Source organism: Diadema antillarum, unplaced genomic scaffold, assembly GCF_040938485.1.
Source record: "Diadema antillarum isolate AM-2024a unplaced genomic scaffold, OU_Dant_1.0 scf00000071, whole genome shotgun sequence".
Classification (NCBI taxonomy): Eukaryota; Metazoa; Echinodermata; class Echinoidea; order Diadematoida; family Diadematidae; genus Diadema; species Diadema antillarum.
The window spans coordinates 4,571,791-4,585,023 of NW_027270960.1; the positions used below are offsets into that span (position 1 = coordinate 4,571,791).

Below are 13,233 nucleotides of genomic sequence, written 5' to 3' on the forward strand. Positions count from 1 at the left end.
GGCGACGGGATTTCCACGCAATATTCGATTTTCCGTCACCAGTTGTCGACCGGTCACTGAATGGTACTTTAATACCCTGATTGTTAGGCGCATGCTGGACGGCAGCAAACGTGGTCGCATCTCCAGGGACGTGCGCTGCCCGATCACCTTGCCCATATTAAGCCGCATGCTTGTGGCTCTCCCACACGTGTGCGCTTCGTCATTCGACGCGTTGCTGTTTCGAACTGCTTTCCTAGTAGCTTTCTTTGCGTTTCTCCGGGTTGGGGAATTTACCGTCCGCGCCCGAAACCACACCCCCACTCTCAGATTGATTGACGTTCGCCTGCACAGCGGCAAGGCAGCTTTGGAGCTACACCTCCGTTCTTCCAAGACTGACCAGGGGGGTGCCGGTTGTTATATAATCTTGCCTAGCAACGAATTCAAGAGCTTATGTCCAGTAGCAGCCGCTAGTGCCTACGTGGCTGTGCGTCCACGTGGTAGCGAAGCTTTCTTCCTGCGTTATGACGGGGCCCCCCTAGTTAGGAAGGATTTCAATAACATATTAAAGCGCTGCGTGGAGTTCGTACGCCTCCCAGTCGCACTATTTTCTTCTCATTCGTTCCGTATTGGAGCGGCCACGTCAGCTGCCACGGCAGGCATTCCGGATGCAAGGATTAAAGGCATGGGCCGGTGGTCGTCTAATACATTTAGACGCTACATCCGAATTGATCAGATTTTCTCATAATAGCGCTCATTATTGTGGCGCTTATTGAGCGTTTCGGGGATTACAACCCAAGTAAAGTTTTGGTTTGAAAGCGAAAATAAGTTTTTATCAATCTTTTGAAAGCTAAATGTTCTTCACTCTTAGCTTTAATTATATGTTTCAAGTTGTGGTAAGGGCTACCCAATCTTTATTATCGTATACTGGGAGTTGTAAACTGAGAGTTATCAATATGCCAGTGCATTACAGTTGCATTACAGTTGCCGAACGCTGTCTTACATTAGTCAAAGTACAGATAGGGCAACAAAGTTTGTTTTCATGCCAAAGTTAGCACCCTCCCCCCCCCCCCCCCCCCATTTCCATTTCGGATACCGCGCTTCTCGTCTCTTTTTCTCTCTTTCTCTCTTATCACAATACAGGCGTAAGAGTGATCGCAGACGGGGATTCAGGGGAGCGACGAAGCGGGCTCGGGCTATCCTGCTGGGACTCGCTCTTCGGACATGCATAGTAATAAGGTCATTAGCATCTCCACCTTCGGGTTGCTGCCTGGTCGGCTCAGTTTACACAGGAGGTCAGAATCATCGACTTTTATAGTGTGCGTTTCAACCCGGGGCAACTTTATCCTATCATTCCTTGGTAGTCGCTGTCAGGCAACCATGATATCATCCCACTACCGATCTCGAACTGCCTGGTCTATGTGTTATACATTGTTCCGAATGGATTAAAGCACGATACATACGAACTAACAAACAGACAAGCCAAAAAAAAAAAAAAAAGGCAATATTCTCGCGTCATTATAATGTCTGCCATGGGCTGGAGCACAGGTGTATTTAGCGGCAGGGAACAATATTCTTAAATGGACCCAAACAGGCCATGGCATTGACTTTCGACAGAAGCCGGTTCCCCGCAGGATTGTAGGTTCTGCTTCCTCTTTTCCCCGTTATTCGGGTTTACATACTTGACTGTTTTACCTTGTATCATACATTCCCTTGTTTGGGCCCTTCAAGACACAGTTTAATATTGTGGCCAACCGTTCTCATATAATAATGTTAACTCTATTGGCATGGATTACAACTAAATACGTAGATAAATGAATACATTAGTAAGTAAGTAAATTAGAAATATAATACAAACTCGTAAAGTAGCGGCCCGTCAGTGTTGTGCCATCTGGATTATTGTTCGGCCGTGTACATTCATGTTTCACTATTATAGGTTGTATATATGTCATATATGCTAGTCTGGGGGTAGTGGGCATGCTCTAGTAGGGTCAATTGATTGGTTGCGTATGAATTTAGCGGATTATAAAGGAGCTGCTCCGTTGAGCTCCTTGGGTGATTGGAGATAATGATGTCCGTACTTCTCGGTGAACTCTTACAAATTATATTGTTTGATGAATTAATTCATTCGGTAGGTCGATGTGATTTGAAAAAGTCATCTCCACCTTTCCTGGACATTGAACTGATACTGACATTACAGACTGCATGGCGTTTTGAAAATAAAGAATACATCATCAGATCTTTCAATTGTATATCAATAAGCTTCTTCTATTTCTGTCTCCTCAAATATTAAAATAATTTACAAAAAATCGCCAGGGCCTTGCAAATGCTGATCAGTTATGTCAATGTAGAATATATATATATATATATATATATATATATATATATGTATATATATATATATATATATATACTCTCTAAAAAAATCGAGTGAAAATATCCACTCTTAAAGGAGTAAATACAAAAAAGAGTGAATTTAGAGTGAAATTGGAGTGAATTTTGAGTGAAAATGCTCATTTTCACTCATTTTGGAGTGACCTCAGGGATCACTCGAAGATTTAGGAGTGATCCCTGAGGTCACTCCAAAACGAGTGAAAATGAATATTTTCACTCAAAATTCACTCCAATTTCACTCTAAATTCACTCTTTTTTGTATTCACTCCTTTAAGAGTGAATATTTTCACTCGATTTTTTTAGAGAGTATATGTGACCGTGCACTTCAAAACGAACATAAAGTCGCACACACTGATTTGCGTGAGGACTGAAAATAAGTGAAATGGGTCAACCTACCCGAACTTGACTTTTTCATATTTTCTGAAAGAGCGGGTCTTCTTTTACATTATGCTAAAATTTGGTATTATAAAACGGGCACGAAAGTGTGGTTCTTTTTTAGCAGTTTATCTCGAACATTTTTGGTAGAAAAGTGTGATTAGTTGTGTCTTTAGAATCCCTTTTTCATTTCTGAAAAATCTTGTCCACACTCTTCACTTTCAACTCTAATAACTTTTGAAAGGATAAGGCTACTGTGTTGACAGTTGGCATTAATTATGGACAGAATGTGTTAATGAGGCATGCTTAATTTCAATTTAATCTGATAATCTCTTCATTGTTGTTACTCTGGTGGTTTACTTCCTGTTTTTTTGTCCCATTCATCGCACAGCCAGCACGGTTTGGTAAATATTAAGCGCTTGAATAGACACTGTACTTCAGAGCCTCTTTTCTCAGTTCACACTTTTCCTAAGTTTGTGCTTTCTTTTCAATATTTAGATAGGTTAGGAGCGTCCATTTGATTTGAGTTATACATCATTTTAAAGCTTAAAGTCTGCTCTTTCAGAATATGGTCTTAACTAAAAATTCATGTCTGGCGACCTTTTGTTTGTTTTGAGGTGTAAGGTCACATACATACTGTATACTGTTTACAGGTATCATTTGATGTCTGTCAGTCTTAGTCAACTATGACCTTTCATTTTTATTAAAATCTCAATGATAATGGAAGGGCAATAATCTATTGCATTTACCAGCGTGTACGTACTAAATCTTTGATTATGTATCAAAATTACATTGAAAATATTTGTGAAATTCAATATTGAAAACAGTGTGTAATGATTTCCACTTGGTGCAACTTCGGACAATTGTCATATCTGGTTCGTCATAAACACACAAGCAGATTAATGCAAATCAGGCGTAGAAAATCGATTTTGCATACTGCCGATCCACACCTGGACTTTTTTTTTTCAAGTAAACTGAGCAACTCCACACAGACAATATGAAAAAACGCACGTACACACACACACACACACACACACACACACAATTAAGTTATGCATCAGCATGACACCTGCGGTAATAACTCTGTGTGGATATATTTGATTTGATTTATTTCTGCTTGATTCCGTTACATCAGATATAATTATGTACATGTCATTTATGACAAATAATATATCGACACATAGCTTTTAGTACAATTATACAAGACAAATACAAACAGCTTATGGAACTTAAACAGAAGGGTCTCCAAAGTAAGCCGAGGCTTGACGGTATGGAGACTACATGCTTACCTACTCTGGATAGAATAGGGAATACAGAAAGAGAGAATTTTAACTAGGGAAGGGTAGGGGGAAAAGGGAAAGTTACAGAGTGCATGTGTACCACTCCAACTACTTCACAATAATAGTAATGATGATAAATACAATAATTATGATAATGATATCAAAGTTAACACGTTCAGCTGCCTTTGCCGGAGTAATGACCGAATATGCACTATGAAAATAATAATGTGTGAATACAAAGTATCCTATACATATTGTTATCTGACATGGAATAAAATATATCGTGCTTATTTTATGTACGCAGTAATGGTAAGGCACATCGTATACATACAAATACATGCTCATATAATATACACGATGTACCTATACATACATATACATACTCATATTCATAATATGGATAGATAAATAAATCGATATATGTATGCACACATACATGCATCATGTATCACGTACATATCCATATACATTTGATTATAATACAATAAAGGAATCAGAATGTTATCCTGGGGAATACTGCTTAAGGAGGTGAAGTTTTACAGTTTTATATACAATGTCTTTATGATACAGCTGATATATATGCGTTGATGACACGAGCTGATTATGCACTGTACCTGAAATAGTCATTTTGTATTGACTCAGCTAAAATCGGAATCATAGCATGAAGTAAATGTAGTTTAGGTTTGTTTGTTTGTTTGTTTGTTTGTTTGTTTGTTTGTTGTTTTTTGGAAGGGGTGGGGAAGGGTTGTAGCAGTTTGTTCAGGGCCATTTCAATCTGTCTAACATTGGTTTTGCCTCCATTCGCCACAGATGAGGTGCATCCAACAAAAACTATAATAAATAATCAAAAGTATGCCTACCTCTCGTGTACGCCTGAGCACGAATCATACTTTATTATTAACTATTTGATGTGGTTTGTCGTATTCCATGACCGTTCAAAATGCCCAACTTACTCCTTCTAATTCGAAGAGTAAAGGTAGAAATATATTAAATTGTTGTGCAAATTTCACTTATCGTTGTGGTCACTTAAAGCGTTCACGGACATTTTTGTATTCACACCGTTTGAATGACGTTCTGTTAACACTTCTGTACCAAAACAGACTGTTGTCATTGAATTGAAATAGGCACAATTTAGACGCTGTGGTTCAAACTTACAAAAACTATTAATCTATTTTGCTGTCATAATGTGATTGTGCAAAAAAAAATCGTGCATTTCATTTATATAACAAGATGACAACATGCAACACTTACCTATTTGATAACTATGTAGCGCTTAAAATAACATGCAGAAATTAAGTGGGCATCTTTTGTAAAAACAAATAACTGCAACGTAGTACACGCCTTCACGTTAAATTCGTTCACGATCATTAATTCGTTGTTTTCGGGCATTCGGAACATACGGGTCTACAAGCAGACATTATTTCGAGTGTCGCAAGCCCTCAACGACCAGGGCTGAGCAGGGAGGTGAGTTCTTCTCACCTCTCAGATGGTACGAGGTGATCATCGGCTGACTGTTCAAATGATGACAAATGAGCTAGGCATGAATCTGGACAGCGTCTGGAAGATTGTCACTGAACATCCGGACATGCGGAAAATCTGCGCAAATAGAGGTGCCAAAACTCCTGAGTGATGACCAAAAGAATCCTGCCCAGTTTATCTGCCATCATTCGAACAGTCAGCCGACAATCGCCACGCACCATCTGCCTGACCCGCTCAATGTTGAACTCAGTTCTGGTCATTGAGGGCCTTCCGCTCCTGGAGTCATCTTCCTCGTCCTCTCGTCCTTCTTTAAACATCTTGAACCACTCAAAAACATGTGTGCGTGACATCGTCTCAACTCCGCACACTTGCTGTAGCAATCTCATAGCTTCTGATGGAGTTTTCCCCAACCATACCAGAAACGTCACGTTTGTTCATTACTCTGCGCTTATTGCTGAACGATCTGAAACAGAGGATGTGTATACAAAGTTATGTAAAAGAAAAACAAATCCATGGCTGCAGAGAGCTAAGATAGCAGTTACCTACTCAAGATAGATTACTTTGAAGGTGAAACCTCTTAATTTGAAGTTTGGGTTCGAAATAAATCTTTTATTAAAGGGAGGCAGTCCTGAGATTTTCACTGTAATGATAATTAAGAAGAGTAAAAAATAACCTTTCACCAGTTTATACGCGTGGAAATGAAAAACTGTCTCCGTACGCGATTTTTGAAAAATTTTTCCTGCAAGCGATCGTGTAAGAGCCTGCAAAAAAGATGCTACGTCATGCATGCCCTACTCACCAAGTTGACAGCCGTGCCTCTAAAAGCCAATTCAAGTGTTCAAATGATTAGTTGCAATTTTATCATAGAATGTGAAAGCATGTGGTTTTATTATTTCAAACAAAATATTTCAAGCTTAGTTATATATAATTCATGAAAAATTAATATTGTTAACATAAATTTATATGTATTTTTAAACCAAATATACCATGAACTTGACATCAAATAGGCACGGTCCTTTTCTAGCTTCCGTCCGTGTTGCATACTTCTTAGCGTACAAACCACTCTCGCGCGTGAATTCTTACCATACTAATGTACACAGTACTCCGTCTAGCTGATTTTGGCGTTCAAACCGAAGATAACCTGTGCATGAGAGAGTCGAATTTTTCAAAGAAAATATTGTTTGTATCTCGATATTTCTGTAAGTAGTCAGATATCGCCTTTCCTCGAAAAAAAAATGACGTCTGCCGGGCAGGGTAAACACAGGGGGTCGTAGGGATATGATTTCGCTCCACTTTGCCGTGCATGTCCAGTCGGCATTGGCAGCAGCTAGCTTAGTGGCACTGTACTGCAGTCCAACCCCGGCTGCAGCCCCACGGTTAATGAAACGTCATAGCTAGCCACTTTCCTTACCTCTCTACGCTTTTTCCCTCGATTCTCTTCGAAGTCGATGCTCGAGGTGTTTCTGTTTTATGGCTCATGTGAGCAAATGGTCGGGATTGCATCTGGCTTCAGGAGGTTTTCTCGGTTTATAACCGAGGGCCACAGCCTGCCGGTCCACGTAAAAACATTGCTTCTCAAATGGTCCACGCACAGGTAGGTCACAACACGATATCGAGATTTTCTAGGCCCTAAGTTTCTTATGTTAGGCATCGTTGTACCGAGATTTCCCAGCCATACAGCTCACCTGTCACGATACTTTTGTGGGTCTGGGACGGAAAAAAAGGATTTTCCTGGGAAATTTTCTGCACGATTCAAGCAAAACTACTGATGTAAGATAGCCTGACCAGACGACGCTGAATGCGGTCGCCCCTCTAGTGTACTAGCAGGCCTGTGTAGAACCGTTTCTACCTACAATCTGTACTAGAACATGCATGCGCGGCGACAGGGCTGCAGCTGCGCTTGTGATATACTGGAAAAGTGCGAAGGGCAAACCGCGTACGGGGTATCTACCGTAGATCTAGTTGTACCGTCCACACGTGTACTGTGCGAATATACAATACACAATGGATACACACACACACACACACACACACACACACACAACGTAGAAACAATGTCAAATACTAGTAGCCACCGACTTCTTCGTGCATCCGGGTAACTAGGGAGCGTACGGATAACGAGCAGAACACGGCTGGGAAGAGTTGTGCCTCGGTGACGTCTGACTCTCCGCCAGGACTTGCTCATTAGCATATTCACCATGCAGATTCACACTTTTTCAGCCAAAATTTATGAGCTTATTTGGTGATTTGAAAGTTTGTTTTGGGGGAAAGTAGTTCATTGGAGGTACCAACAACAACATATATATATCTTTTTAATTCGTGAGGACTGCCTCACTTTAAACCAGTCCTGGAACTTTTCTGACACACCTCGTATTTCTACATACGTATGTTCATGTGTGAGCAGCATTGATGATAGGGTCAATAAACATGTGAATGTATTGTGACTAAGAATGGTAGTATATAACTGACCCTCAAAACCCATACTCACAACAAGCTCGCGTAGCTTTCCCGGAAAGGTGTGACAGCGCCTTTATGATCGCACACGCGTGACATCCCTTTTGTTGAAAACGCAAACAATACTATTGCTTGTGCGGGACAAGCAAAATGTTGAAGCACGAGCAAAAGGTCATGCTTATGGATTTAAGCAATTGCTTGAGCTTGATCTTTTAAGGCCGTGTCACACCTTTCCGGGCAAGCCTTGCGTGCGACTTGCAAAGAACAATTTTTACTACCCGGAGGTCCCCGTAGATGGCCCCCGCACATGACAGTACCTAGCACGTATCTCACCCGTAGTCGACCGGAGGTGCTCACGCAAATCTTTTTACCCGCAACCATGTTTAGGCCATGTCACACCTTTCCGGGCAAGCTCAAAACTTGGTTGCGATTAAATCGGACTTGCGAGCGCACCTCCGGGCAACTACAGGCAAGATACGCGCTAGGTACTGGCAGGTGCGTACGAACTGCGGAGAGCTCCGGGTAGCAAATTTGTTTCCCCGCAAGTCAAGCCGCAAAACTTCCCCAGCTAGGCCCCTATATACAGTATGACAAGGCCTTGAGCATGCTCAAAACTTGGGGTTCGCTCGCAGAGGTACACGCAGAACATCAGAAGGAGACCCTTACCGGCAGCACCTTGCAAGCAACTCCAAAGCAGGTACTTCTCAGTACCCGTAAGTCGCTCGTAACAGAAAACGAATCGGTTTCAAAGCTCTCACGCAGGTCACACGGAAGACACGCAAGAAGAAGGTAAGTAGCACGCGTCTAGCAGGTAAGAAACAAGTGCGAAACTCGCAAACATTCTTGTCCGCCCGCGTAGCTAGCCCGGAAAGGTGTGACACGGCCTTTTCTAGACGATCTTGTGCATGTGCTTGAAGCAATTGCTTACAAGCAATTGCTAGTTTTATGCATTCGGCCCAGTATTTACACTATTCACCTATTGCTCATATCAACGTCAGTGTTATCCGACATATGTGACCCTGCATCACAAAACCAATAAACTAATCGCCAGACATGGAATTACAGTTAAGGGCAGATTCTGGAAAAGCAGACGCTAAGCTTTAAAATGATGCATAACTCAATTCAAATGGACTTCCCTATTAAATACCGGAAAGAAAGTACACACTCTGGAGAAGTGTGAACTGAGAAAAACTCGAAGCCCTGAAGTACAGGGTCTATTCAAGCGGTATTAATCTTCACCAAGCCGTGCTGGCTGTGCGATGAAAGGGACAAAACATATGATGTAAACCACCAGAGCAACAGCAATGAAGGCATTATCAAATTAAGCTGAAATTGGGCATATACCATATTCTGTCAATGATCTATGTCAACTTTCAAAGCAGTAGCTTTATACTTTCAAACGTTTTTAGACTTGAAAGTGAAGAAAGTGCAAAGAATTTCGTTAAATAAAGAGGGGCCTCTAAGACATACCAGGTCATTTAATTCTCCCCCAAACATGCCAAAAGAGGGTTGTAGAAAAACTGCTGAAAACACACTTTCCCTTTCATGTTATGATCCAAAATTAAAGAACAACGTAGAAGAGGGATAGCTCTTTCAGAAAATATGAAAAACCCAAGATTGACTCGGTTGCCCAATTCCACCTTCTTTTTTTTTGAGACCTCACATAAAATCAAGGGTCCAACATTTTGTTTGTTTTTGATGCACGGTCACATATATTTTTTAAACTATCAAGGGTCAAAAGTGGGAAATGTTTTTTTTTTTTTTTTTGTAACACCTATCATGCCTGCGAAAACATAATAAAGGTATAAAGTAATTTCGCTCAAAAAAGTTTCAAAATGCCTTAAGACCTTTTTAAGAAAATAATAGGAATACCTGGGACGATCTTCATAAAGCCTCGTTCAAAACGATAATTCTGTTGTTCTAGAGATTATTCAACTTCCCTTTATAAATGAAACACTGATCAGGCAGTACTGTCAGGAATCTATTGTTATAGCTTATTAGACGAATTGACTACCTAAAAATTTAGATTATAAACACGTCTACAGACACGTGCGTTAAAGCAAAACTGCACTGAAACTTATAAGATTCCACACATACATGCATGTTTCATATCATCTTGAGTAAAATAAAACTTTCCTCATTGGCAACAAAATGTTTATCTCGTGTGCATCAGACAGCACGAAATGATCAAGCACATTCTCTTGAAGCACCTTCATTAAACTTGAACGTGAAATCCTATAATGCGAATGATTTTTAGCATCTACTAACTACGACCATGGGCGTAAATCCGGGGGGATGGGGAGGATGCATCCCCCCCCCCCAAATCGAGGAGGGGAGATGGCCTGTGCAATTACTCCCCCCCCCCCCCCGAAATTTGAAAAAAAAAACACCATGGATTAAGCAGAAATGTGATTGTATCAATTTCGGCATATTGCATGACGTTCTTTCGCCCGCCTTCAGAGAGCTATAAACAGCTATCTCTTAGGATTATGTATACATAATTTTCTCAAGCGCTCGCTCGCTTCGCTGTCGAAAATAGGCCTAGTAATATCGACATAAGGCATGGTCCAGACGTTGACAACGTCAAGTGATATAGGCTTACATGTACACATGCTATGACCCGTGCAACTGGACCATGGAACATGGACCATCTGCAAATTACGCGTACGAAAACAAACAAACAAACAAGCAAAAATATACTGTCATAATTGAAACCCCCCCCCCCCCTCCATTTTGAATCATTGAGTAAACGACGATGACTCTGATGACTCAGTCAGAATACATCTATGGGCATACACGGGGACAATCAGGGGCGTCGAGGGGTGCAAAGGGGCATTTGAACCGCCCCCATGAAAATGTTGTAATATGCAGTGTCGTCGATGGGAGGGGGGGGGGTGGGGATTCCCGAAATGACGAAATTTTTCGTGCTTTTTTTTTAAAGTAGAAAACTGTCCAAATATTTTATCCAAAGTGTGCACCAGGTTTGCCATTTGAGCTAAAAAAACAAACAAACAAACAATAAACGGGTCCGTCGGGTGGAAGGGGTTATTTGTTTCCATTTTAACTCTTTCCCCGTTAGGTTTCACTTTAAAACAATTTTATTACACTTTCGGAGTTGACATTATTTTCTGAATTCCATCAAAAATGTGTTGACGAGATTTCTTTTTTATTTGTATTTGTATTCAAAGAATGCAACCCCCCTCGTATGGAGGGACGCCGATCCTGGAGGACGGGGGTGGCAGCAAATATGTCATTTTGTCCCCCAATAATTTTTTTTTCATTTTCTATTCATAGAAAACTGTTCAAATATTATCCAAAGTGTGCACCAGATTGCTGAATTTCAATTCTGAAAATGCGAAATAGCTCTCTCTCCACACCCTCCCCGTTCGGTCCTTTTTATTATTATAGTTTTCTGCACATTGTTCACAAGGTAAAAGAACTTGTCTGGTTTCTGTTGTAATGTTCATAAATGAGATGTATGAAAATAAATGAATTGAAATTGAATTGAAAATTATAGAGTTATACGACAGATTTTAGATTGACACATTTCAAAGTGTTTCATTCAAGTATGCATCAGATCTATTACTTCAATTCTAATAAATCTAAAAGTTCCCTCATCCTCTTTTAATCTAACTCTTCCCCGCTCGGTTCCCATCCATTGATTTAGACTCTGCACACTTTGGGGATTGACAATTTTCCGAATATTCCACAAAAGTGCACATCAGATCGTTCTATGTCAATCATAAAAATGCAAAAGCTCCGTCGTGTGGGAGGGGGCTACCCCCTGCTACACCCTCCCCCTTCCCCTGACAACTCCCATGTATCATTCAGTAGGTCTACACAGTGATGTCGCACATGCGGAACAAGAGCTGAGATACCACGATTTACTTATTCAATTATCTGTGAATATTACTATTTCTTACTTTTTTGATAGGAAAAAAAAATCACCAAAAATGTGACAAGATCGCTGAATTTCGGGTCTGAGAATGCAAAATCTTCCTCGTGTGAGAGGGGGATACCCCCCTCCCACATCCTTCCCCCGCTCGGTCACTTCGCTCCCTCGCACAGCCAACTCAAAGCCCCCTCCCCCGCCCCCATTGTGAAAACGGATCGACGCCCCTGACCCTCCTTTCCCTTCTCTCACACATATTTTCCATGTTTTGCCCCACCACCTATCGTTGAAACAGAACGATGCCCCTGGGAATGATTGCTTTTAAATTGACTTAAAACAAGAAAATTGAGAAACACAGAAGCTATAAGGAAATACATTGTATCTACTACATTACTACATTCAAAGAAATGGATCTTCATATTACTATTTTCAAAGATTTCATTTGTACATAATGCGCAGTGCGCCGCTATCATATGCTTTTGAAGTGGTGAGGGTGTTAAAATCGTCTGTCAAGCAAAAAAAAAAAAGGGAAAAAAGAAACAACCACAACAAAAGTCTTCATATTTCTGAGATATGAAATTCCGCTGAAAGTCAGCTGACGGTGAAAACAAAACAAAGACAAGACCAAAAGGTTTTCATATTTTGATGCCACTTCCCTTCCATCTAATATATTTTTTTTTTTTAAAATGAGGGATGCAAGCATTCGATCCCTGTAAAGTGGGGGGGGGGGAGGGAGGTAGCTCCCACCGAACTCCCCCCCCCCCCCACACACACACTGTTGCGCTGGTCCGGTTGTGGGCTTGTAGTCGTGATTGTACGTGATGGTGACTATCGCCGATCACCCCCCCCCCCCCCCCCCCCCCCTCTTCGGTACGGATTTACGCCGTTGTTGCATGCACTACATTTCAAGATGAATATCATAGCTGTGATGGTGGAATTTCTCATGATTATGTAATAGAGCATTCCAATCCTGGCCATTGTTCAGGACCATTGGTCAGGGTGTTAACCACACACTCTCATAGGTCAATATCATCCCTTCTCTCGCACATATTTTCCATGTTTTGCCCCACCTCCATCATTGAAATGGAACGATTCCCCTGGGAATGATTGGTTTATTTGACTTAAATCAAGAAAATTGAGAAACACAATAGCTATAAATTTGATTTGATTTGATTTGATTTATTGGTTTCTGTATCATCATTGTACATATACACATTCATGTACAAACACAAATATCACAATATATATAAGTATTTTCTTGTTCATTGCCTGTGTACAATGTACAGCAAAAGTACAACAAAACATACTACAATGAATAATACAGAGGGGCTACAGCATAAGCGTAGCTTGATTTGCGTGCAGCCCCCGTAGCATAACATAATA

General features: G+C 40.9%; 1 protein-coding gene across 1 annotated transcript; it reads left to right on the forward strand.

The window, feature by feature from the left end:
- The first annotated feature begins 91 nt into the window (after positions 1-91).
- LOC139716993 (uncharacterized) lies at positions 92-724 on the forward strand. The gene has a single exon (XM_071628511.1). It carries the CDS (start codon positions 92-94, stop codon positions 722-724), a length of 633 nt encoding a protein of 210 aa, XP_071484612.1.
- The last annotated feature ends 12,509 nt before the right edge of the window (positions 725-13,233 follow it).

Coding starts and splice junctions, on each gene's coding strand:
- LOC139716993 (XM_071628511.1), top strand. CDS start 92: ATGCTGGACGGCAGCAAACGTGGTCGCATCTCCAGGGACGTGCGCTGC.